Source organism: Panthera onca, chromosome F1 (assembly GCF_046562875.1).
Source record: "Panthera onca isolate mPanOnc1 chromosome F1, mPanOnc1 haplotype 2, whole genome shotgun sequence".
Lineage (NCBI taxonomy): Eukaryota > Metazoa > Chordata > Mammalia > Carnivora > Felidae > Panthera > Panthera onca.
Window position 1 is genome coordinate 65,446,463 of NC_138355.1, and position 22,144 is coordinate 65,468,606.

General features: G+C 48.8%; 1 protein-coding gene across 4 annotated transcripts in view; it reads right to left on the reverse strand.

Moving 5' to 3' along the window:
• NOS1AP (nitric oxide synthase 1 adaptor protein) overlaps positions 1-22,144 on the reverse strand; it is a 270,178-nt gene that overhangs the window by 52,528 nt on the left and 195,506 nt on the right. For 2 of the 4 annotated variants that reach the window (XM_078440546.2, XM_078440544.2), the window contains 2 exons: positions 17,332-17,424; positions 6,056-6,129 (listed from right to left, as the gene is read on the reverse strand). In XM_078440546.2, the coding sequence (XP_078296672.1) occupies positions 6,056-6,129; positions 17,332-17,424 (167 nt within the window). The remainder of the gene's footprint in view (positions 1-6,055; positions 6,130-17,331; positions 17,425-22,144) is intronic. The other 2 variants (XM_078440547.2, XM_078440545.2) reach the window with 1 other exon arrangement.

Here is a 22,144-nt window from a genome sequence, read left to right on the forward strand (position 1 = left end):
CAATGCCGCTCTCGCACGTGGACCCGCCTGGCATCCTGTGAACTCTGACTTATAAGCCACAGCGGGGCTGGCTCATGGCTCCTTTCAGGTCTTGTGTGGACTTTTTACTTCTTGGGTCCTGCTGCAATGGTGTAGGTCCAAATCCGGTAACAACTTCCTTGGGCCCAAACACTCATAGTTGCCTGCTTCCCTACTGGATAAATCCTGATTCACATACACACACACAAATCAAACACTCTGAATAATGGGTTCAAAAGAATTATATCTAATATGGCAACAATCTATGTAACTTCTTGTATTTAGGTTGAAAAATAAAACAGAGAAAACTGTAGGAATAAAGAATGAGTAAAAAATCTGGATTAAAGGCCATGACATAATCCTAAGGATTCTGGACAATAAATCCATCATGACCCAGGTCCTAACAGTATGTTAAACAAGAAAAACACAGTATGATGTCATTCTTTAAAAATGAATGCAAAAGTCCATATCATGAGAGTAAAACTGTTCTCTGTATTTTATACTGGTAAGACAACATCTGGGATTCGGTATTAAATTCTAACATATGGGCGCCTGGCTGGCCCAGTCGGTTAAGCATCCAACTCCTGATTTCAGCTCAGGTCATGGTCTCACAGTTCACGAGTTCGAGCCCCACACTGAGCTCTGTGCTGACAGTCTGGGTGGAGCTCGCTCTGGATTCTCTGTCTCCCTTTCTCTCTGCCCCTCTCCCGCTCACAGTCTCCCACTCTCAAAAAATAAACATTAAAAATATTCTAACATATCTTAAGAGGAAATAATGTGTTCTGAAATCAGGAAGTCTAGAAAAGAAAAGTACAATGAAGAAAGGCTTCGGGAACGTTAGGGAAATGAGGTCTATGTATTTGTGGCTCCAGAGAAGAGAGCTAGGATCAAGGGGACAAAACTTACATAAACATAGTGAAAAGCACGGTCACAGCAAATCAGCACAGAGGACGGAGGTCTCCCGCAAGCGGGGGGAGCTGGACTACAAGTCCACCACAGCGCTTTTAACCTCGTAAAATTCCATGAATTTAGAGGTCGCCTGGGGCTTGGCGAGGGGGAATAAGGGGTCCCTGCTGATGGGGACAAAGCTCCTATTTGGAACGATGGAAAGGGTCTGGAAGGTGGGGACGGCTGCACAACACTCTAAGTGTAATCGATGCCACTAATCTGTACACTGAAAATTGTTAAAATGGCAAATTTTATGTTCTATGTATTTCATCACAATAAAAAAGAAACCCATGCTTCTATTATTCTATGTGAGAGATGCAAAAAAAAATTAAATTTCAAATCTGAGTCAATAAAAGAGGACTCCGTTACCGATGTAGTAAAGGCATTTCTTTTGGCTGGGAAGAATGTGTTGTACCATAAAGGGGTTTTCCGCAAGCAAATGCTGCAGTGACCCAGTGTTTCTGCAGGGGCGCCTGGGTGGCTCAGTGGGCAAGCGTCCGACTTCGGCTCAGGTCATGATCTCGCGCGGTTCGTGAGTTCAAGCCCCATATCCGGCTCTGTGCTGACCGCTCAGAGCCTGGAGCCTGCTTCGGATTCTGTGTCTCCCTCTCTCTCTGCCCCTCCCCCACTCATGCTCGGTCTCTCTCTCTCAAAAATAAATCAACATTAAAAAAAAAAAATAAAGACACATAAAAGCCAAAAGCAATTATGCATTCTTTGGCAATGCCAGTCAATCAAACCAGAGGGGTTCCTGAGGGGAAGAAACAGTATGCAAAGAAAGTGCATTTGTAAATGTCCCCATATTATCATGATGATAAATGTCCTCAGTGATGATGAAATGGGGCACACAGTTTAGAATAAAGTCCTCTTTCATCTACCCATAACACACAGACATGCAAATTTAAAAGTACAGGGGCCAAAAACACCCAATTTAATATATAAGTGGGAAAGAAGTATCTAGAAGCCTGGGACAACACTGGGGAAACTTCATGCCTTTGTTCATACATGTGGGCTGCTGAGTTCTGATAGGTTAGGAAGCGATCCATGAGAGACCTACAACCAGAAAGTCTGCTGTAGGGGGTTTCTTTATGGCGGGGGGAGGCGTTGCCCAACAGATCTGAGGGTTGTGACTTCAAGCCCTATGTTGGGCATGGACCCTACCTTAAAATTAAAAAAAATTTTTACACTTGTTGGGATGAGCACTGGGTGTTATACACAGGGGATGAATCGCTGGAACCTACTCCTGAAATCATTATAGCACTATACGCTAACTAACTTGGATGTAAATTAAATAAATAAAATTAGAAGATTTTTAAAAATTTTTCAAATTATTATTATTTTAAGTTTATTTATTTATTTTGAGAGAGAGAGAGAGACAGTGTGGATGGGGGTGGGGCAGAGAGAGAAAGAGATAGAGAAAAAATCCCAAGCACCCACAAAGCTGCAAGGTCATGATCTGAGCCAAAACCAAGAGTTGGTCACTGAACCAAATGCACCACCCAGGCGCACCGCCAAAAAATATTGTTTAAAATTCACTGTAAGATTTAAGATTTCTTTGCTGTTTTCTACCCTCCCACCAAAAAGCATATATATATATATATTTTTTTTTTTTTTTTAAAGATTTCATTTTTAAGTAATCTCTATACCCAACATGGGGCTTGAACTCACAACTCCAAATTCAAGAGGCACAAAAAGCATATTTCTTCTTAAAAGTGAATGAATGAAAAAAGATGCACCATACTAATTGAAAGTAATCTTTATATAAAGAAGAATAGGGGCGCCTGGGTGGCTCAGTTGGTTGAGCGTCCGACTTCGGCTCAGGTCACGATCTCACGGTCTGTGAGTTCAAGCCCCGCGTCGGGCTCTGTGCTGACCACTCAGAGCCTGGAGCCTGTTTCAGATTCTGTGTCTCCCTCTCTCTCTGCCCCTCCCCTGTTCATGCTCTGTCTCTCTCTGTCTCAAAAATAAATAAACGTTAAAAAAAAATTAAAAAAAAAAAGAATAGTTAGAAGATAAACTACCCGATTTCAAAAAATTATTTTAAGCCTATTAATTCTTTGAGAGAGAGAGAGAGAGAGAGAGAGAGAGAGAGAGAGAGAGAGAGAATCCCAAGTAGGCTCTATGCTGTCAGTACAGAGCCCGATGCAGGGTTCAAACTCATGAACCATAAGATCATGACCTGAGCTGAAATCAAGAGCTGGATGCCCACCCAACTCAGCCACCCAGGCGCCCCCTCTCCCAGGAATTTTTATTAAGCTACAAGACACTGTGGTTCTGGCATCATGACAGATACCTGGATGGATGGAACAGAAGAAAGAGTTCTGAAATAAATTACACAGAGAGGGGTAATGGATATTCAACAATGGTACTTCAGCTAAGAACAGTCTTTCCAACAAATGAGGTTGGAAGTGGGCATCCGCGTACAGGAGGAAAAACAAAATCTTTGATATATCCCTCACATTATATTAACAAATGAATCAAAGTAGATCACACACCTAAATGTAACGCTTAGAAGAAAGTCTTTGTGATCTTGAGTCAGTCAAAGGTTTCTTAGCTACGACACCAAAAATGCAATCCGTGCATTAAAAAAATTGATAATTTGGACTTCAGCAAAAGCAAACGTCTGCTCTTCAAAAGACATTGTTAAGAGAAAAGACAAACCAGACTTGGAAAAAAAATATTTGCAAACCAGATACCTGATAAAGGATATGCATTCAAAATTTACCAAAAACTCTCAAAATTCAGTAAGAAAACAAAACACCACAATCAAAAAGGGGCTAACGATTTGAACAGATGCTTAACAAAAGATACACCAAGGGCACAGAAGATAAGAAGATGTTCAACATCATTAGTCATTAGGAAACGCAAATGAAAACCACAGTGAGATACTAATACATACCTACTTGAAGGGCTGAACTTTAAGAAAAAAACTGACAATATCACATGTTGGCAAAGATGTGCAGGAAGTGGAAGTCTCAAACTCCACTAGCAGAACTGTTTCATTAAAAATACATAAATAAAAATAAATACACACCCCTACTGTATAATTAGTCATTCGACTCTTGGTGTATTCTCCCAAGAAACACGAAACTGTATGTCCATACAAATACAATTTCATTGTAATAGCCCCGAACTGGAAACCACCAACAGGTGAATGGCTAAGCGCACTGAGTTATACTCATATAGTGGAATCCCATTTGGTACTAAAAAGGGATACGCTACTGATACATACAATGACAAGGAATGATTCCTCAAGGAAAGAAGCCAGCCCCCCCCCCCCCCAAAAGGATACACTGTAGGACTCTGCACAAAATTTGAGAAAGAAAACAAACTCATCTAGAACAACAGAAGGGAGATCGGTAGTTGCCTGGGGATGTAGGGGGCAGGAGGGAGGGAGGTGGGGCAGGGAGGGGTGGGAAGATTATACGTGGGCACACAAGGAAACTTTTGGGGGCAACATATACCCCTCATCTTGACCAAGGTGATGGTTTTAGGTTTTAGAAGTGTACACGTAGGTCAAAACTTACCAAATTAATCATATTTAAGTATGCTCAATTTAAAGCTCAAAATAAAGCTGTTATAAAAAATAAATAAAATTGACAGCTTGTTTGGGCAAGGTCGTTAAAACTTTGGGCAAAGTCCTTTCAACCAAGTGAAGGCAAGATTCGAGTCCATGAGGCGCGTCCACGATGAGGTGCCTTTGTATGTGTATGTGCCACTGCGGGGGGTGGGGAACCCAAGAAATTCTTCCTTTTACAAAATGCAAATGGCAGGGAGGGGTTCATCCATTCACACCCTTCGAGCCCAGTCCTGACGCAATCTGTTTCTTTCCTTATCGCTCAAGTAGAAAGTGATTACTCCCCTCTGTGAGTCACTCCAACACTTAAGTTAATTTTCAGATATCAGCTCAGTGCATTTCTTCAACCGCCCATCGCACATTTATTAAATGACGCATCTAGGCCAGATACACAGAGGCCTGGTGCTGGAAACACAAATGTGAGCTGGGCGTAGCTCTTTACCGGCAAAAGCCTCGTAGTTTACTGGCAAAAGACTTGGACAATAACACGCTGTAACGTGTCCACAAACGTTTAAAAGTACAACAGGAACCTGGAGAAAGAAATTGGTGTTGTCAGACGCCTGGTCTTGTGCTGTAGTGACTGGTTCGGGACCCCATTTCCTTTCAGACCAACGCTCCCCGAGAACAAGGGACCGTGACTTACTCACTTGAATCATCCACTCAATCACCCAGCACAGGACCTGACACGAGAGTTTTCACACTTGTGCATTTGTTTGAACGAATGGAAATTTCACTTCATAGGCATCCGCTCTTTGACTGGAAGGCAGGGCCACCATGTTGCCAACTTGTCGGTTGAGTCCCAACCTTTATCCATTTTGTCATCCGAAGCAAGTCATTTGAGGGGAGATGAAACACCGAAATCTAGGTTCCCCCAGATCCCAAAGGAAGCGCTCATACCCATTCTGTCAGTGAAGAAAACAAGGAGGAGGTAGGGGTGGGGTGGATGGGGCTCGGTCAGCGAAGCCTGGGGCACAAGAGTCACACGGTGAATCAAGGTTCCACCGAGGGTCTAAAGCAGGCCCTGGCGCTCCGTGTTGTGACCATCAGGTATTCCCCTGCCCAGCGAGCACACATCTGATCTCTAGAGGAATCCTACCAGTCTCACTGTGAAAGCCATTTCTAGGGATTATACGTGGGACTTTCTGCTTTTCCAAACGATCACCAACCCTTTATCTGCACTCAGTTTCTGAAGGGGCAGAGAGGTGGAACAGATATGCAATCATGAAGTTTCAGTTAAGATAAAACTAGCACAAGACGGAAAAGTCTCAAACTACAACCAAAAGATTTGGCCTAAACACCAGGCAAAAATCCTTCACCGTTTCCAGACGGCGCAATTGAGCCCGAGAAGAATTTTCCACTCAGTCTTCAAGACGAGGTCGATCTGCTTCTCGTACTTACGTGTCTAGAAACCACAGGTCTCAGAAGAGACATGCAGCAGAAATTTATTTGGACTTGTCTGGACCCACCAGCCTGACGGCTCCAAGGGACAACAGGGAGGGATGGGGCTCTTACCTGTAGATGGGGTCCTGCATCACCAGCATCTTGCTTTCATCCCACGTCCACTCCTTTTTCTGCAATAAAAGAAGCTGTAAATGAATAAGTTAGGCTTGTCCTCCGCCACAGAACCAGGGCAGACATTGAGCTACCGATGCCTATGCAAACGCATGCACTTGCTCCTGGCCTGACTTCTTCTAAGAGGCCTGGCGCCCAGGGCTCCAGAGGCCAAATGGAAAACATCGTGTCTGGTCTGAGCGGTTTCCTTCTAACACTTTAAGGAGACTGCCTCTCCGGGGCACAGGAGGCAGGTGGGAGCCAAGGCCACCCCAGGGGGCCACAAGCAGACTCTAAATCAAAAGTTCATGGAGAAATCGCCAAGGGGAAAAAAGAGACGACCTATCACTCCAGAGGAGTGGGAGAAGCAGGAGGAACAAAAGGGAGAAGGAGGGGCACCCGGGGGCTCAGACGGTTAAGCGTCTGACTCTTGGTTTTGGCTCAGCTCATAATCTCATGGGACGTGACTTTGAGCCCTGCGTCTGGCTCTGCACTGGCAGTGTGGAGCCTGCTTAGGATTTTCTCTCTCTCTCTCTCTCTCTCTCTCTCTCTCTCTCTCTCTCTCTCTCCCTCCCTCCCTCCCTCCCTCCCTCCCCTGCTCACTCACTCTCTCAAAATAAATATTTTTTTAAAAAGGGAGAAGGGGGCAGAGCTGTGAATGGTGCTGTCAAAAGCAAAGGAAGTGTAATTCTCACCCTCCCCTCCTCAAAGGGGACAAAGCTGGATACAGGCCTGGAGAGTTAACTAGCGTATTTGTAGTCACCCAAGAGGACAGTCGTGCTGGCTGGGGACCTAACTCACGGCGAACACAAAGGACACCCCTGAGCAGCTGGGGACGAGGACAGGATGGGGGCGAGGGCTAGGGCAGAGGACTCAGGGGCGGTTCCAGAGGCCCCAGATGCTTGATGAGGGGAGGAACACCCCCACCTCCCAGGTCCCCAGGTGCAGGGACAGGGGCTCCTGCTGCACCTTCACTGGCCTCTGCCGCAGGGGCGGTGCTGCCCAGGACAACCTGGGAGTCGCACACTCCTCTCTCCGTCGATGGGGATCAAGCAGAGTGAAAGGCAAGCAAGTGTATGTTGGATTAATTACCGTGGAACGAGCACTGTCAGCTCATTCAGGGGGGGACTATATTCAGGCCCCTTCGGCCTGAAGCATTTCTCCAGCGTGAACACTCAAACACAACCCTGTACGCACCTGGCAGGTGTATGTATGTGCGCGCGCGCGCGCGCGCACACACACACACACACACACACACACACACACACACACACACACGCCATTTCACCCCCAAATTCTTATTCAATACCAATCCAACCCACAGAGGTGGCTTTTCGACGGGCTTACAAGCATTAGGTATCCAATGCTGTTTTACAGACAAGGAAACTCAGCTTCAAGAATTAACTGTTTTGGGGGGACACCTGGATGGCTCAACCGGTTAAATCTCTAAGCGTTGATTTGGGCTCAGGTCCTGATCTCGCGGTTCGTGGGTTCAAGCCCCGCATCGGGCTTTGCCCTGACAGTGCAGAGCCCGCTTGGGATTCTCTCTCCCTCCCTCTCTCCGATCCTCCCCAACTCTCTCCCTCAAAAATAAATAAACAAACTTTAAAAAAAGCAAAAAAAGAGTTAACTATTTCTTTTCAAAAGTTACCTTCCTGTAACTGCTACTCATCGCCCTGCAAGATTTTAATACAGGAATGGCCCATTTGGAGCAAATCCAGAAAGAAGGAGAGTACATCTTTTTCTAAATAGGAACTCTCTAGATGCGTATAAACACAGCCAATCCAGACTCTCTTCTTTAAACTAAATCACCCCAGGCTTTGTCAACATTCCTCAGCAGACAAGTCTTCTGGGTTTCTTACTACCCTAGCTGACCTTCTTTGTACCCCTCTTAAAAAAATGTTTTTTTCAATGTTTATTCTTGAGAGAGAGAGACAGAGGGCGAGCCAGGGAGGGGCAGAGAGAGAGGGAGACACAGAATCCGAAGCGGGCTCCAGGCTCCGAACTGCCAGCACAGAGCCCGACGCAGGGCTCAAACTCACAAAATGTGAGATGACGACCTGAGTCCCAGTGGGACGCTAAACCAACTGAGCCATCCAGGTGCCCCCTTCGTACCCACTGTATTTGCCAATGCCCCCCTCAACACCTGCTACTCTGGCCTGAATCCCTTCCTGATTTACATGTGGTCTAATCTGCAGACACACATTCCTATCTCTGTTCTGGCTGTGATACTGCTCTTAACCCAGCAAGGATCGGTTGATAGTATTTTTAGCTGCCTCCTACCCTTCCTGGCACATGTTAGGCCAGTTTCCAACGGACACACTGAGAGTTCTCAGAGGCAAAGTAACTCATAATTTGGATGCCTGTATTTATTTATTTATTCATTCATTCATTCATTCATTCATTTATGAGAGAATGAGAGAGAGCGCATGTGGGCAAGCACAAGTAGGGGTGGGGCAGAGAGAGAGGGAGACACAGAATCTGAAGCAGCCTCCAGGCTCCAAGCTGTCAGCACAGAGCCCGACTCAGGGCTCAAACTCACAAGCCGTGAGATCATGACCTGAGCTGAAGGCAGAAGCTCAACCGACTGAGTCCCCTGGGCGCCCCATGGATGCCTATTTTAAACACACACTATAAATGTTCACCACAGGAATTCTTTACACAGCAAAATATAAGGTTTCAAATACGGCTTGATGTGGGGGCAAAAGCATAATAGAAATATTAAGTACTCAAATATTAAGTTAAACCCGTCTATATTTAGGACCACATGTCCTGCCGGAGGTTAATTTAATTCATGTCTGGAAAGCACCACCTCTCTGCTGCTAAGCCTGTTTATTTACATCTGATTTTGGCAGTTGCAGGTTTTAGTTCTAACATTTCCATTTGGTTCTGCTTTCTTCTATGTCTTTGCTGAGACTTTCCGCTTCTTCTGTGTCAAGAGCGTAACTGCTCATGGAAGTATTTTTACGACGGCTGCCTTAACGTCTCTGTCACATCATCTAACATCTGTCCTCTCGGTATTGGCATCTCTTGACTATCTTTTGTTCATTCAAGTTGAGATTTTCCTCATTTCTGGTGTGGCAAGTGATTTTTCAATTGAAACCTGGACATTTCAGAAAACACTTTTTTTTTTTAAGTTTGTTTATTTTGGTGGGGGACAGAGAGAGTGGTAGTTTTACTGTCTTCAGAAACTCACATGCCTCTCGCTTCTATCTGAAAGCATTTTTTTTTTTTTTTTTTAATGCTTAGAAATAAGGTCTCAGGAGTCTTGGTAGCTACATGTAGGAATTTTCAGTTTTGTTTACCCACTGGCTGTAGTCTCCAAGATGCGCCAGAAAAGGAAGACATTTCAAGTCCAGATGGGAGTGGAGAGGAGAAAGGAGAAGAGAGGAGGAAGGGAGAGGGGTGCGTCCCTGAGGCTGTCAACACCACTTCGAGGCAGGGTTTGCCACCATCAGCCCAGGAGGACCAGCAGGACGGAACGAGCTGGTCTTCAGCCTCCTTCAACCTGAGGCCCAGGCTCAGGCGGGCCTCACTGGCACCATTCAGAGTCCAAGCAGGTACGGCAGGGAGGCCCATAAGCGAGGCCCAGGGAGGCAAAGATCAGCCCCCTCACCAGCTCCATAAATATAAAGGGATGGGGGAGAGGGGGAATGTTAGCAGAGAGGGAGCACCCTAGGGGCAGCTGTCTGGCCGTCTGCCAGCCCCCCAACCTGTACCTGTACACACGTAACTCCTTTTTCTTGCTTGTTGTCCCCTCTGCACCTGCCAAGGACACTCTCAGCACGGTTGAGACCTTCAGGAGGACCCTGAACTAGGGTTTGCTAACCCATGTCTCTCTATGCCTTCCCTCCGCCATCAGTCTCCCCTCCCCCTTCTCTTCTTCTTATCAATTCCTTACTCCAAGGGAATTAAAAAAGTCAACAGGATAGAGCAACTTAACGTGAGGGAAGGCTCTGCGTCATATTATTGGCTAGTCAGAATTTTCTGGAGTTAAGTTGTCGTCACAAGGATGTGCCCTACCGATCTTCCATTACAGAGAGTTTAGCCAAGATCCCAGGGGCGGCATTCTGAAGCCCGTCCTCTTGCTTCTTTGAGGGGCCCTGCTTCCGGGATGCTCCCGGCCCATCAGGGGTGCTCAGGGGTGCACAGGGCAGGCCCGTTTCTGGGAGACACAGGAGTCCTCCCACATGGGACTTTGCCTTCACAATCTCCTGACAGTCTTGCCAAACCTTCCTCAGAGCACACCGCCATCTACGAGACTTTCATCCATCCTTCCTTCCTTCCTTGCTCTCTCCTCCCCTTGGAATCAGACCTACTCAGAAATGGGATAGTTACCAGCCTCTCCCAGGGCCTCCCCCATTTTCTCTCACAGGAATTCAATCCTGTCTTGGCATGTGCTTTTTGGAGGACCTAGAATAACACAAAGTGAGAAAAATACAGGAAAGTCATTTTATAACTGCTTCATTTTATATCCTCACAAGAAATTCTCCAGTTGATATGGGAGAGAAGTCTTCCTTTCATTTAACGATGTTTATATAATGCTTCCTTTGCGTTATCAAAATTGATCTCAACCTTAAAAGATAAACACTAAGCCTCGGAGATGGTAACTTACTTCCATCTGAGTTCACCTAGTCCAGTGGTAATTGAACCCAACTCGTATACCCTCCACGACCCACGTTCTCCTTGCTACTCCAAGTGATGGAATCAAAGAACGTCCCTCTCCGTCGCCTACAAATGATAAAGGGCTTACAGGGTATGTTCCTATAAGACCACTGAATGGGGTAAGCACGTCCTGTATCTAGTGGGTGAAAATGGCCAGTCCTCTATGGAAAGTTACAGCCATTTTGACGTTCCAAAATCTCCCGGCAAGGAATATTACCTGGGAACTAGGTCAGACGTAGGTCTGCCTTGAAGGGCCAAAACCACAAAAGAGAGTTAGGGATAATCATCATAGCTGTTCTGTCTCCCTTTGGAGCCCAGAAATGCATATGGCATCTCTGAAGCTCTTCCCCAAAAGTGGAGGAAGGATTTGTATCAAGATTTATTTTCTACCCTTAGTGGAAATTATCAGTAGGCACATTGCAAAGTCTGTAAGCTTTACCATTATTCATGTTCCTGGCAGCAATGGGGATTTCTCAAAAAACAAAAACAAAAACACAACAAAAAAATCAAAGAGCCCAAAGCATAACCTTGCAAAAGTCTCATTAACTCAGCTTGACAAGTTCTCCATGCTTCCAGAGGGAACAGGATTAGTCCGAAAATATAGCTATCACTCATTTTCTGGCATAACCTATGGATACTGGATATAGAAAACACATTTCAAAACTGCAGTGCTTGCTAGTAAATTCTCACACAATGTACGCAATTCCTAATGTGCATGTTTTAAAGTTAGCAGAAAATAAAGAAGGCCTGGAAACATAACAGGGTAGAAAGAAGACCAGACCAAGTTTAGTCCTGGCTCCATCAGTAACTATGTACCCTAGTTATCTCTGGGTAACCCTAGGACAGTCACTGTGCCTCTCTTGATTTGCTTACTCATCAACCAGGGGATCAGATCAGATCATTTCTGAAGTTTTTCTCCTAAATCCTGCTTCTATAATTCTAAGCGCCTCCTTTTCTTACTCAATTAGATTTGAGTTCTGTGTTTCCATGATAGCGAATGCTTCTCTTTGGACAGGGAACCAGTTTTCCCGGAACGTGATAGGCCAGTTGACAGAGTACAGGCTAGAAGTTAAAGACCCTGGAATAATCAGTGATGCGTTTTCTATGGAGTGGCTTTTCTCCAAGCAGCCTGAAGAGGTAAGCGCACACACGGGGACATGATACTGGAAACAATCTACTTATCTGAGCAAGACAGACCTGGTTCAAACCTTGACTTCACCTCTGATGGGATGTGAGGTCTTGGGTAAGTTGCTGCATCTTCTTTCACAAAGAACGGTACGTACCTCAGAGGACAATGGTGACCATTTCCTAAGTAATACAGTGCGTCAAACAGCCCTGGCAAATGGCAGGTGCTCAGTATCAGTGTTAGCCATTCCTGTTAGCTCGTCTCATTACCATCTTAGAGTGTCATTACTTTCACGAATTTGCTCCCTCTCGTCTTCTACCTTCCCAAACAGATGAAACGGGATTAGAGAGAAGACAGGGTCCCTGCCCCTAAAGGCTCACAGCCCATGGGGGAAAGATATAAATCACCATCATGCAATTGTGTAGGAGCTATAGACCTACGTATACAGATAGTGCCATTAAAAATAATTTTGCTGGAAAGGGCCCGTGTCTAGTACCCTTACAGATCCTAGTCAGTTCCTTGAATATGGTAGACATACAACGAACATTTGTTAATGAGAACGATGGAGTCTTTCTAGAATGTTGCCTTGGAGATCCCAACTAAGTTATTGGTTTAGAAGAGAAACCACATGAAACTGAGGCCCTTCAGGTCCTTTTGCAGAAAAATCCTTTGGACGAAGTTCAAGAGTAATCCTTCTTATTGAGAAGTCCACTCCCTAGCAAAGAGTACTATAGTGTGATTCCGGGATTGTAATGAATAATCATTATTATATACACAGCAAAACTAATTACTTGGGTTTGGCTGGGAGTTGAGGAAAATGTACTGATTGGAAGACGACAAAGCCACTTAATAGTGGGGTTCACACCACAAATATAAACCAAGAGTCATAGCAATTTGAGATTCATTATCTGCCGGCATCGGTTCAAGGCGGCAGCCTTTTTTAGACACTTGTGAATATAACCAAAAAGATACATTTTTTTTTTTTTTATGTTTCAGGGAGAGATAATCACAAAATATTTGGCTACCGCCTACACTAGAATCAAGCACCACAGACCAGAGTCACTGAGCAAGTCCGACTCCTAATACCACCGACGTTAGTGACTTCCACGGACGCCTTTCTGAGCTTGGGGAAGGCTCTTGTCTCTGTCTCTTCAAACGGGCAAATTGAGAGGAGGAGGAAGAGGGAGGGGAAGGTGATGGCCCAAAGTAACAAACGAGACTTCATTTGATCCAACTGCTAAGTGTTTAGCTCCTCCTGATTTGAGGATATCACCACACACAAATCCTGTTCCCTCATCCAGCAAGCCGACAGCCATAATAACTGAAAACACACCACATGCGCCAGGCCCCCAAGTAAGTGCTGAGCTTCCAACAGTGGCCCCTGCCCTTGGAAAGTTCCTGGGAGAACAGAGGATCCCTGTAAACACACTTCTCTCCCCGCCGCCCCCCCCCCCCCCCCCCCCCCCCCCCCCCCGTCAGGATGCATTGCACTGTTCCCCAGGCCCAGCCGGGAGGGGGGTGGGGGGGAAGGGCGGCTGCCTTGGGAAGTGTTTGGCCTCAGAGGATCAGGAAGCAACAACACGTAAGCCCACTTGGCCTCTAGGGTCTACTTCATCCACAGCTCAGTAGGCTTCAAGGACCTAAGTACAGGTGACCCACACAGACATACGGGAGCGGCCAACAGCACGGCTCCAGAGCTGGTGCAGAATATTCCAGCTGGCGAAGTGAAAGTGGTCACCTAATCGGACTCTCGAGAGTTGAAGCTCAAGAAGGCGAAACAACCTGCCCACGGCCACGCAGCGAGGGAGGGAAGAGCCAGGGCTCGGAGCCAGGTCTTCCTTCCTCGGCCGAGGGCTCCTTCCGGCACGCACACGAACCCACGGAAGGTCAGCGTGTTTGCGGGAAGCGGGGGCTATTCGACATTCGGACGGACCGCTGCAGCGCAGACACGGACTCATCAGTGGAGCACGTCAGGCTGTCCCGACACGGGTGCCCACGGCTGAACACCGGCCGTGACTTTTTCTGCACATTCGGCCACCCGGCAAGAGCTCTCGTTCTTAACCTGATGAGGACGGCCATCACCCAAACCTGCAGACCGTCCCATGTCTGGGGAGGCAGGTGTGGCAGGTCTCTACCCAGTCCCTCTCCATTCTAGACACAGACAGGCACACGGACATCGGGGCGGTATCCGCACACTCGGATCGTAGAGGACGGTCCCGGGGGAACAAGACGCCGCAAAGGCTGATGGCTGTTAGCGTGCACACAGTCTGTCCGAGGCAGCACACGCAGTCACCGTGCTTACAGGCAGCATCTGACTCACAACCACCGCCTGGAACAGACACCAGGCGGGGGCGGAGGAAACAGGTCGGGAGGCTTCCCTTCCTTCCCGAGCCTGGCATCAGAAGAATCGGATCGAGGGGAAGGCCTGTTAGATCACCTCTTCCCTCGGCCAGCTGCAGGGGGGACCTGCACTAGCAATGACCAGGGATGGAGTTTCAAAATGAGTCGCAAGGCCCCACGGGCTCCCCAGGGGAGACGCTTCCCCCGCTCAGCTTGCATCACCCGGTGGAAGGGGGCCGGCGTCTCTGCCAGGTGACGTTCCGCACACAGGTGTCCTTACGTGTGGCGTGATCTCGGGCCAAATATCTAAGGCTCTTTGACATCCTTTTTTTCCCAGCTAGAGTGGGGGTGATGCTGCTTGTGGTACAGGATACGGGAGGGGCACAGCGAGACGGGAGTAAGACCGTCCCCGAAGGGCAAAACCGCAAAGTGCCATCACAATGGATCAAATCAGAGGTATGCGAAGTTACCCGAAAGGGACAGAAGAGGCCCCAGGACAGCAGGCCTTGACACAGAACCTAACAGAAAGTAAAGGTGATGCCAGCCAGAAGTGTGCATGCATGGTGGGGGGCCGGGGGCGGGGTGCCAGGAAGGTACCAAAGTCAGTGATGAGCCTGTGGAACAGACCCTCGGACAGCATGCGCCCGACAAGGCCCCTCCCAACATCCCGGGGACCTGGGTACCACGGAGCCAGGGACCAGGAAACGTTCCCGCCACACAGTTAGCGGACTCCCTCCGCGTCACGCTCGCCGGACCACCTCTGGCAATCTGCCTTCTCACACCACTTGCCCCCGATGGAGAAAAACCGAGATTTGCAGGCTCGTCGGGCTAACGTGAGTGTAGCTGGTCCGGGAAACCGCTCGACGTCTCAGAGCGAATAAAGGAAGGGGTGGGCTGATCCACCCATCAGCCTCTTTTGACCTCTGTCAAGTACAGGTCAGCGTCCGGTCAGGCTCCTAACCTCGAAAAGTGAGGAGAGTCTCGGACGTGGAAAGGCCGACCGCCTGGCTCCCGGCCGGATGGCGGTTCGGGGAGGACACGGCGCGAGTGGCTGGCTTCCCCAGGCGACCGGGTGCCGTGGATGGTGATCACGTGTCCACGAGACCTTCCCAGCGGGCCTGACGAAGGGATGGATGGAACGGGCGGGAAGGCATCTTGTGATGTGGAAAGTGCCCTCACGTCACAACCGTCGCCTCGTCAGGTAGGACCTGAGGGCGCTGAGCCACAGGTTCCTGCCCCCCCCCCAACACCCCCCCTCCCCCCCCCACACACGAAGGGCCGAGCAAAGCTCTAGGACACTCGTGACAAAAGCCAAGCTGGGACTCAGCCAGCTGCCTGAATCATGAGCTCAGGTGGCACCGACCCACGTTTTTTCCTGAGGGTATCTCTCGCTTTTAAATCCACATGGTTGTCATCCGTGATTTATTTAACTGGGGCCCAGGGACACCACCACCTGATGGGCCTCGGCTTGCTTCAGCCACTCTCCTGCTCAGGGACTCCTAAGAGGACGATATTCTAAAGGCCGTCCCACGGTTAACCACCGTGCACATGTATGTGTGGTGGGGGAAGGGCGGAAAAGAGACCCTTGCAATAAGAACAAGACGAGGACTGTGGCCCCGCTGTGGAGGTTTATAAGGTCAAAAACATCTAAGACGCCATTACAAATTCCCTACCACTTGTGAATTTTTAAGGTGTTCTTTACAAACAGTATCATGTGCTATTTTTTCCTATATATTTCCAACCTCATAGCCATAACACTTTCTTGAACCACCCTTAAAGATATTTAGGGAGCATGAGAGAGCAAGTTTTAGTACATGGGAGACCTTTGTAAACTCCAGCTGACCAGAGAAACAATGGGCTACCTAAGGAAGCAGTCAAGTCCCCACCACTGTGTGGCGTCTGGTCACACGCTGGGTAATGTCTTTGGTCGAGGACACAGAGCAGATTTAAATCCTTGGACTGCCAACACCCTTCCACACCACTCTCAACCACTCGATTCTCCGAGCTTATGTCACCTACAACCAGGCCCTTCCATATCCCCCAGACTCAAGGCCTGCCTTGATTCCCATTAGAATTAACAGCATCTTAGGTTTGGAACGAAAGGCAGCTTGAGAGCTCAGGTCATGATCTCACAGCTCGTTGAGTTCAAGGCCCGCGTCAGGCTCTGTGCTGACAGCTCAGAGCCTGGAGCCTGCTTCCGATTCTGTGTCTCCCTCTCTCTCTGCCCCTAACCCACTTGCATTCTGTCTCTGTCTCTCTCAAAAATAAACAAACATTAAAAAAAAATATACGTATAAAACAAAGCTATCATAAATTTAAAAAGTATCAGCAGAGCTCAGAAACAAAGAAACAAGAAGATTCCTCATCTATCCTCAATCAACCAAGCCCCTTTCCGTTTCTTTCTGGAAACATACACTCTACCCTCTGCCAATATGGACACCTAGCTCTTCCCAGGGGTTAGTAACATCATTCTCCCACGGCACGTACAACTAACACAAAAACAGCCACGTGTTGAGGCAACATACGCCCACTTGCTTGTCTCAGCCCAGCTCAGAGGAACACCCCCCGAACAGCTCAGTCCCTCCTCCCTTCCTCCCGCCTTGGAGACCCTTGGCCCAGCCTCCCGCACACTGAACAGCCGCGGCGGACGGGTCTCGAAGGACTGTTCAAATAGATGGGCTGTAACAGCAGCAACACAACACACAATGGGGCTGGACGTCACCTCAGGTGGGACTGAGGGTCATTCCTGGGACAGAAGGCAACAGCTGCTAATGGAGCTTCCTCATCCACTCCCGCCAAACCCTCTTACCCGTCATCACTTGAATTTAAAGTATCTCCTGAGATCAAGACTGCAAGGTACAGTAACAAAAGACAATGGTGACAGGAGGTGGGCCCTGTCACCCAAGGGACACAGGACTCATGGAGCCAATCGGCTGCCTGGGCCATGGGCCTCAGCCTCACTTCTCTCGACACCATGGCTGGTCCAGGCAGACCGCTCCCCAGATGAGGAAGGATTCTGTCCAGAGAGCGGCCTAGAAGGAAAAGGTGCCCCATGCCTACATTCCCTGCTCCCCTCTTTCCTGCTTTCTGGTTCAGAGTCACTTACCTTTTTCTTCTTCTTCAGAATCACTTTCACGCCATCCACAGAAACCATAATGCTCACCTTCTTCTTCTTGATGTTTTTGGCTTTAAACTCGTACTGCAAGAGAGGAGACAAAGAAGCACGATCCGGTTAGGTCAGGGTATCTGACTCCGGCTAGCCCGTGACCCAGAAAAGAGGGCCACAGATGGTCACAGGGAGACCCGGAGCTTCTTGGGGGCGTAAAAGCAGGTGGGGGAGAGGGGGGTCTCAGTGTCGGGGCCCAGCCATCAGCAACAACCGAGGGATGGAGGTAATCCATCCAGACGAGATGAAGACAGAGCCCGCTTTCAAAATCTCATCAGAAACCAGAACCTTCCCTCAAAACCTCATTCTGATGTTTCATGACGTTCACTGCCAGGTTTTTCCTGCATCCGCCCAAACTCTGGAAACTTGATTCCATCTCCGGTGAATATTAAGAAGAATTGGCACCTGTCTTCAAATCGGGATTTTTTACATACTAAAAATGTGGAATTCCAAGTCGTTCTAAGTTCAAGTCCCAAATTCCTTTATCTGTAGGTCAGTTTCCAAGTCTACCTATAGCCTTATCAGCCTGAAATAGTCTAGAGTATTCCCCTATGGCTGCTTCAACCACAGCCCTATACCACTGAGGGACGCTGGCCTCACCCTCAACACCAGACATTTTTCTGTTACATTTGCCCATTCTTCGCGATCTCTTCTGCTTCTGCAGGCATTTGTAATGGCTGGTACAATTTTGTTTTCCTCACTGAACTTCATTCTGAGCACTTATCCAATTTATTAATACCATTTTCATTTGCTCCCTATCTTGGTAGCACCAACTGGCAAATTCACCTGCCAAGCGAATGAGACATCTGGGCTACAGGTTAATAATAATACAAGACCCAAGGCCAAGACCTGTATTCCAATCCACAGCCCCTCTCCTCTGGGACTTCTTATACTCAACACCCTCCCCTATCATGCCACCAGCCAAGCTTGGGGAGGCATTCGGCTACTTGCCTGCACATCTAGAGCCTAATTAATTCTAATTAGTGTGGGGATAGAAATTAACCTAACCCATCCTAACATGATGAAAACATAACCTACTTTGAAAATCTCATCAGAAATCCGGAACCTGGGCCGTCTGGGTGGCTCGATCTGTTAAGCATCCAACTCAGGTCATTATCTCACAGTTCGTGAGTTTGAGCCCCGCATCGAGCTCTGCATTGACAATGTGGAGCATGCTTGGTGTTCTCTCTCTGTCTCTCTCTCTCAAAATGAATCAAAAAACTTAAAAAAAAAGAAAACAGAAAAAGAAATCCAGAACCTTCCACTCCATTAGCGATGCCTTTAAATACTCTGATTTTAGGGGTGCCTGGATGGCTCAGTCAAACATCTGACTTCGGCTCAGGTCATGATTTCATGGTCCGTGGGTTCGAGCCATGCATTGGGCTCTTTGCCGACAGCTCGTAATCTGTCTCCCTCTCTCTCTCCAAAATAAATAAACATTAAAAAAATTTTTTTTACATACTCTGATTTTAAGGACTCCACTTAGAGCTTCCAACCCTGTGTGCATCCCGTCCCTTCCACTGAAATCTGAGCTGACCTCACTCTGTTGCAGTTAGTGCTGATGCCCTCTGGCTGTCTGCTTCTTATAGACGGGGACACGACCTAACTGAGGCACGATATTTTTCTTTACGTTGTCACAGCAAAGGTTCTGGCTTATGGCTGATTTGAGTTTCCAGGTGACAGCAACATACATCACCCCCCCCCCACTCTGGAAGGTCACTCTTCCTACCCTGTCGACAGCTGTCCTTTTTACCAAGGGGGCTCGAAACAAAAAGCAAACCAGAGCCCCGGACGCACAGGAGACAGCAAACATCAGGCTCAGACTCTGCTTCCGAGCAAGCATGTCCGATGGCAGGGAGAAGCATGTTAGACCGGCGTGTGGCTCAGGACAGGACCTCAGCCACACGACCCGCCCGCTCCGGGGCAGCGGCTGCAAGCTGGCGAAGGCTGGAGCGCGTCTGGCGTGCGCCTCGGGGCCTGGCTGCGACGCGCAGCGGGTCCCCCGACTGCGTTCTGCTCAGGGGCCGTGCTCAGCAGGGGGCAGGGACCACCCGGGTGGGAGAGCCAGCATGGGTGTGGGCAGGTCAGCCGGCTTTGGCCCTGTGCCTCCCGGGTGAAGTGACCCGGCTACGTTTCCCGACCACACCTGCATTTACCTCCACTCCCCTGGGCTTCCAGTAAACACAGCCTTCCGCTGTGCCTCCCATGGGACCAGGTCGTTAGGTCAGGGCTGTTCCTGCCAGTCAAAGGTATGCAGAGGGGTGTGTTTCAAAGAACTCAGGCGGGGGGTAAGAGCCAAAGAGTCCCAGAAGCACCAGATGTGGACGAACCCTGCCCCATATCAGTCAATCCCTGCCTGCTTCACCGTCTTTGCTTTCTTCCAAGAGATTACTCACAAGCTCCACATACTTTCTAATTCTGCTTTTCGGCCATAATATCAAACCAGGAAATATTAAGTGTCCACGTCTGCAAGGCACCACGTCACTCTCCCAGCCCTAGTTTTATTAAAAAAATTTTGTTTACTGTTTATTTTTGAGAGAGAGAGAGAGAGAAACAGAGAGCAAGCAGGGGAGGGGCAGAGAGAGAGAGAGAGGGAGACACAGAATCTGCAGCAGGCTCCAGGCTCCGAGCTGTCAGCACAGAGCCCGACGTGGGGCCCGAACCCACGAACCACAAGATCATGACCCGAGTCAAAGCTGGACACCCAACCGACTAGGCCACCCAGGCACTGTAACGTTTATTTAAATTTGTTTTCAATGTTTGTTTATTTTTGAGAGAGCATGAGCAGGGGAGGGGCAGAGAGAGGGAGACACAGAATCGAAAGCAGGCTCCAGGCTCCAAGCTGTCAGCACCAAAGCCCGACATGGGGCTCGAACTCACAAACCATGAGATCATGACCTGAGCCGAAGTCGGTTGCTGACCCGACTGAGCCACCCAGGTGCCCCTCCCAGTCCTCGTTTTAGAGAGCACACTGCCTGCTGAACCACCTTAGCGGTCCTCTATTTCCAGAAGAATCTGGTAGCTGATCATGTCTTTCTTGTTGGGTCGGCCTCCCTATGGACTCCACGGTCTCTGGGAGGTTTTTAAAAATCAAGAATCCCCCCTGCCCACTGCACACCCAAGGCTGGCCAGAGGCACCTGGCCGGCACCTTGCCTGTGCATCTGAAACATTATTTCTATAGTTTGTGATTTTGATGAGCCAGGCCTTTTTTTTTTTTAATTTTTTTTTTAAGGTTTATTTATTTTTGAGACAGAGAGAGACAGATCATGAACGGGGGAGGGTCAGAGAGAGAGGGAGACACAGAATCTGAAACAGGCTCCAGGCTCTGAGCTGTCAGCACAGAGCCCGACGCGGGGCTCGAACTCACGGACCGCGAGATCGTGACCTGAGCCCAAGTCGGACGCCCAACCGACTGAGCCACCCAGGCGCCAGGCCTTTTAATACCCTGATCTTCAGGGTTGAGATGCAAGTAAAGGTTCTCTTCAGAACAGGACAACAGCCTCGAATCCCATCGCTGCGCAGGACCTCCCAGGCGGCTCTTACAGGGTCTGCGGGCTCAGGGGCTACGTGGAAAAGCATGACCAAATGGCTGCAGCGGAATCTCAGTGACACAGGGGTGCGTGGGCGGTTCCATCAGGGAAGCGTCCGACTTTGGCTCAGGTCATGATCTCGCGGTCCGTGGGTTCGAGCTCCACATCCGGTTCTGTGCTGACAGCTCGGAGCCTGGACCCTGCTTCAGATTCGGTGTCTCCCTCTCTCTCTGCCCCCCTCTTGCTTGCGCTCTGTCTCTCTCTCTCTCAAAAATAAACAAACATTAAATTAAAAAAAAAAAAAAAGGAATTTCAGTGACAATGGCAATGCAGGTGTCCCTCGGTACAACAGCTGGTGGAATGCTCTGGAGCGCTTCCAAACAAAGGGGGGCAAGACAGGCATGAAATAGCCCTGGTTACAGCTGCCAGTGCTGCCCGAGGCCCGTCTATAAGGGCTCTCGGGTTGGACACATTCCCCATCGACTCCACCTGCCCGGTGGTCCGATGTTCCGAATCCTTTCCAACCGAAGAGGAAGGACTCAGTCCCGTCAGAAACTGCGGAAATCAAAGGAAACAGAGTATCTGAAAAGGCTTAAACATTTATTATCGTGAAACCATTTGTTTATATGGCAACTGCACTTCGCTTGGACGACCATGTTTTATTGTGCTCATTGGAGGAGAGAAAATGGAGCTGGAGGCGGGACAGATCATGGGAGTGACCAAGAGAACAGAGAGAAGGGGCTCACAGGGGACAAACACTCCTTCCCCCCCCCCCCCCCGCCGGCTGTGCTCCTCCAAGGGGCAGACAGGCTCGGGAGGAAGCATCTGTGTTCCGCAGGATAGGAATCCAGTCTACTCAGGCTTTGCCAGGGGCTGAGGAACAAGCAGGACTGTCAGGGCCACTGTCCGTGACTCCGGCCAGCCTCCCTCAAAGCCCATGCCAGCTCTGGCTCTCCCCACATGTGGCCAGGCTGACCTGACAGATTTGCTTTGCCAGCCAGGGCTCCCCCAGCAAGGGCAGATTAAGCTCTCTAGGACCTGACCTTTCAGGAAACGAAACAATACAAGTCCTGGGACACTAACCGCCGACTTAAAAAGGCCATGGTGATGTGCCAGGGGTTCATAAACAGAGCCTTGGGACCCCATGTGGGAACAGTGGCCCCAGAACTCAGTGTGTTGTGCCAGCCGGCGAGGCCCACGAAGGGGAAGCTGGGAAGAGGGA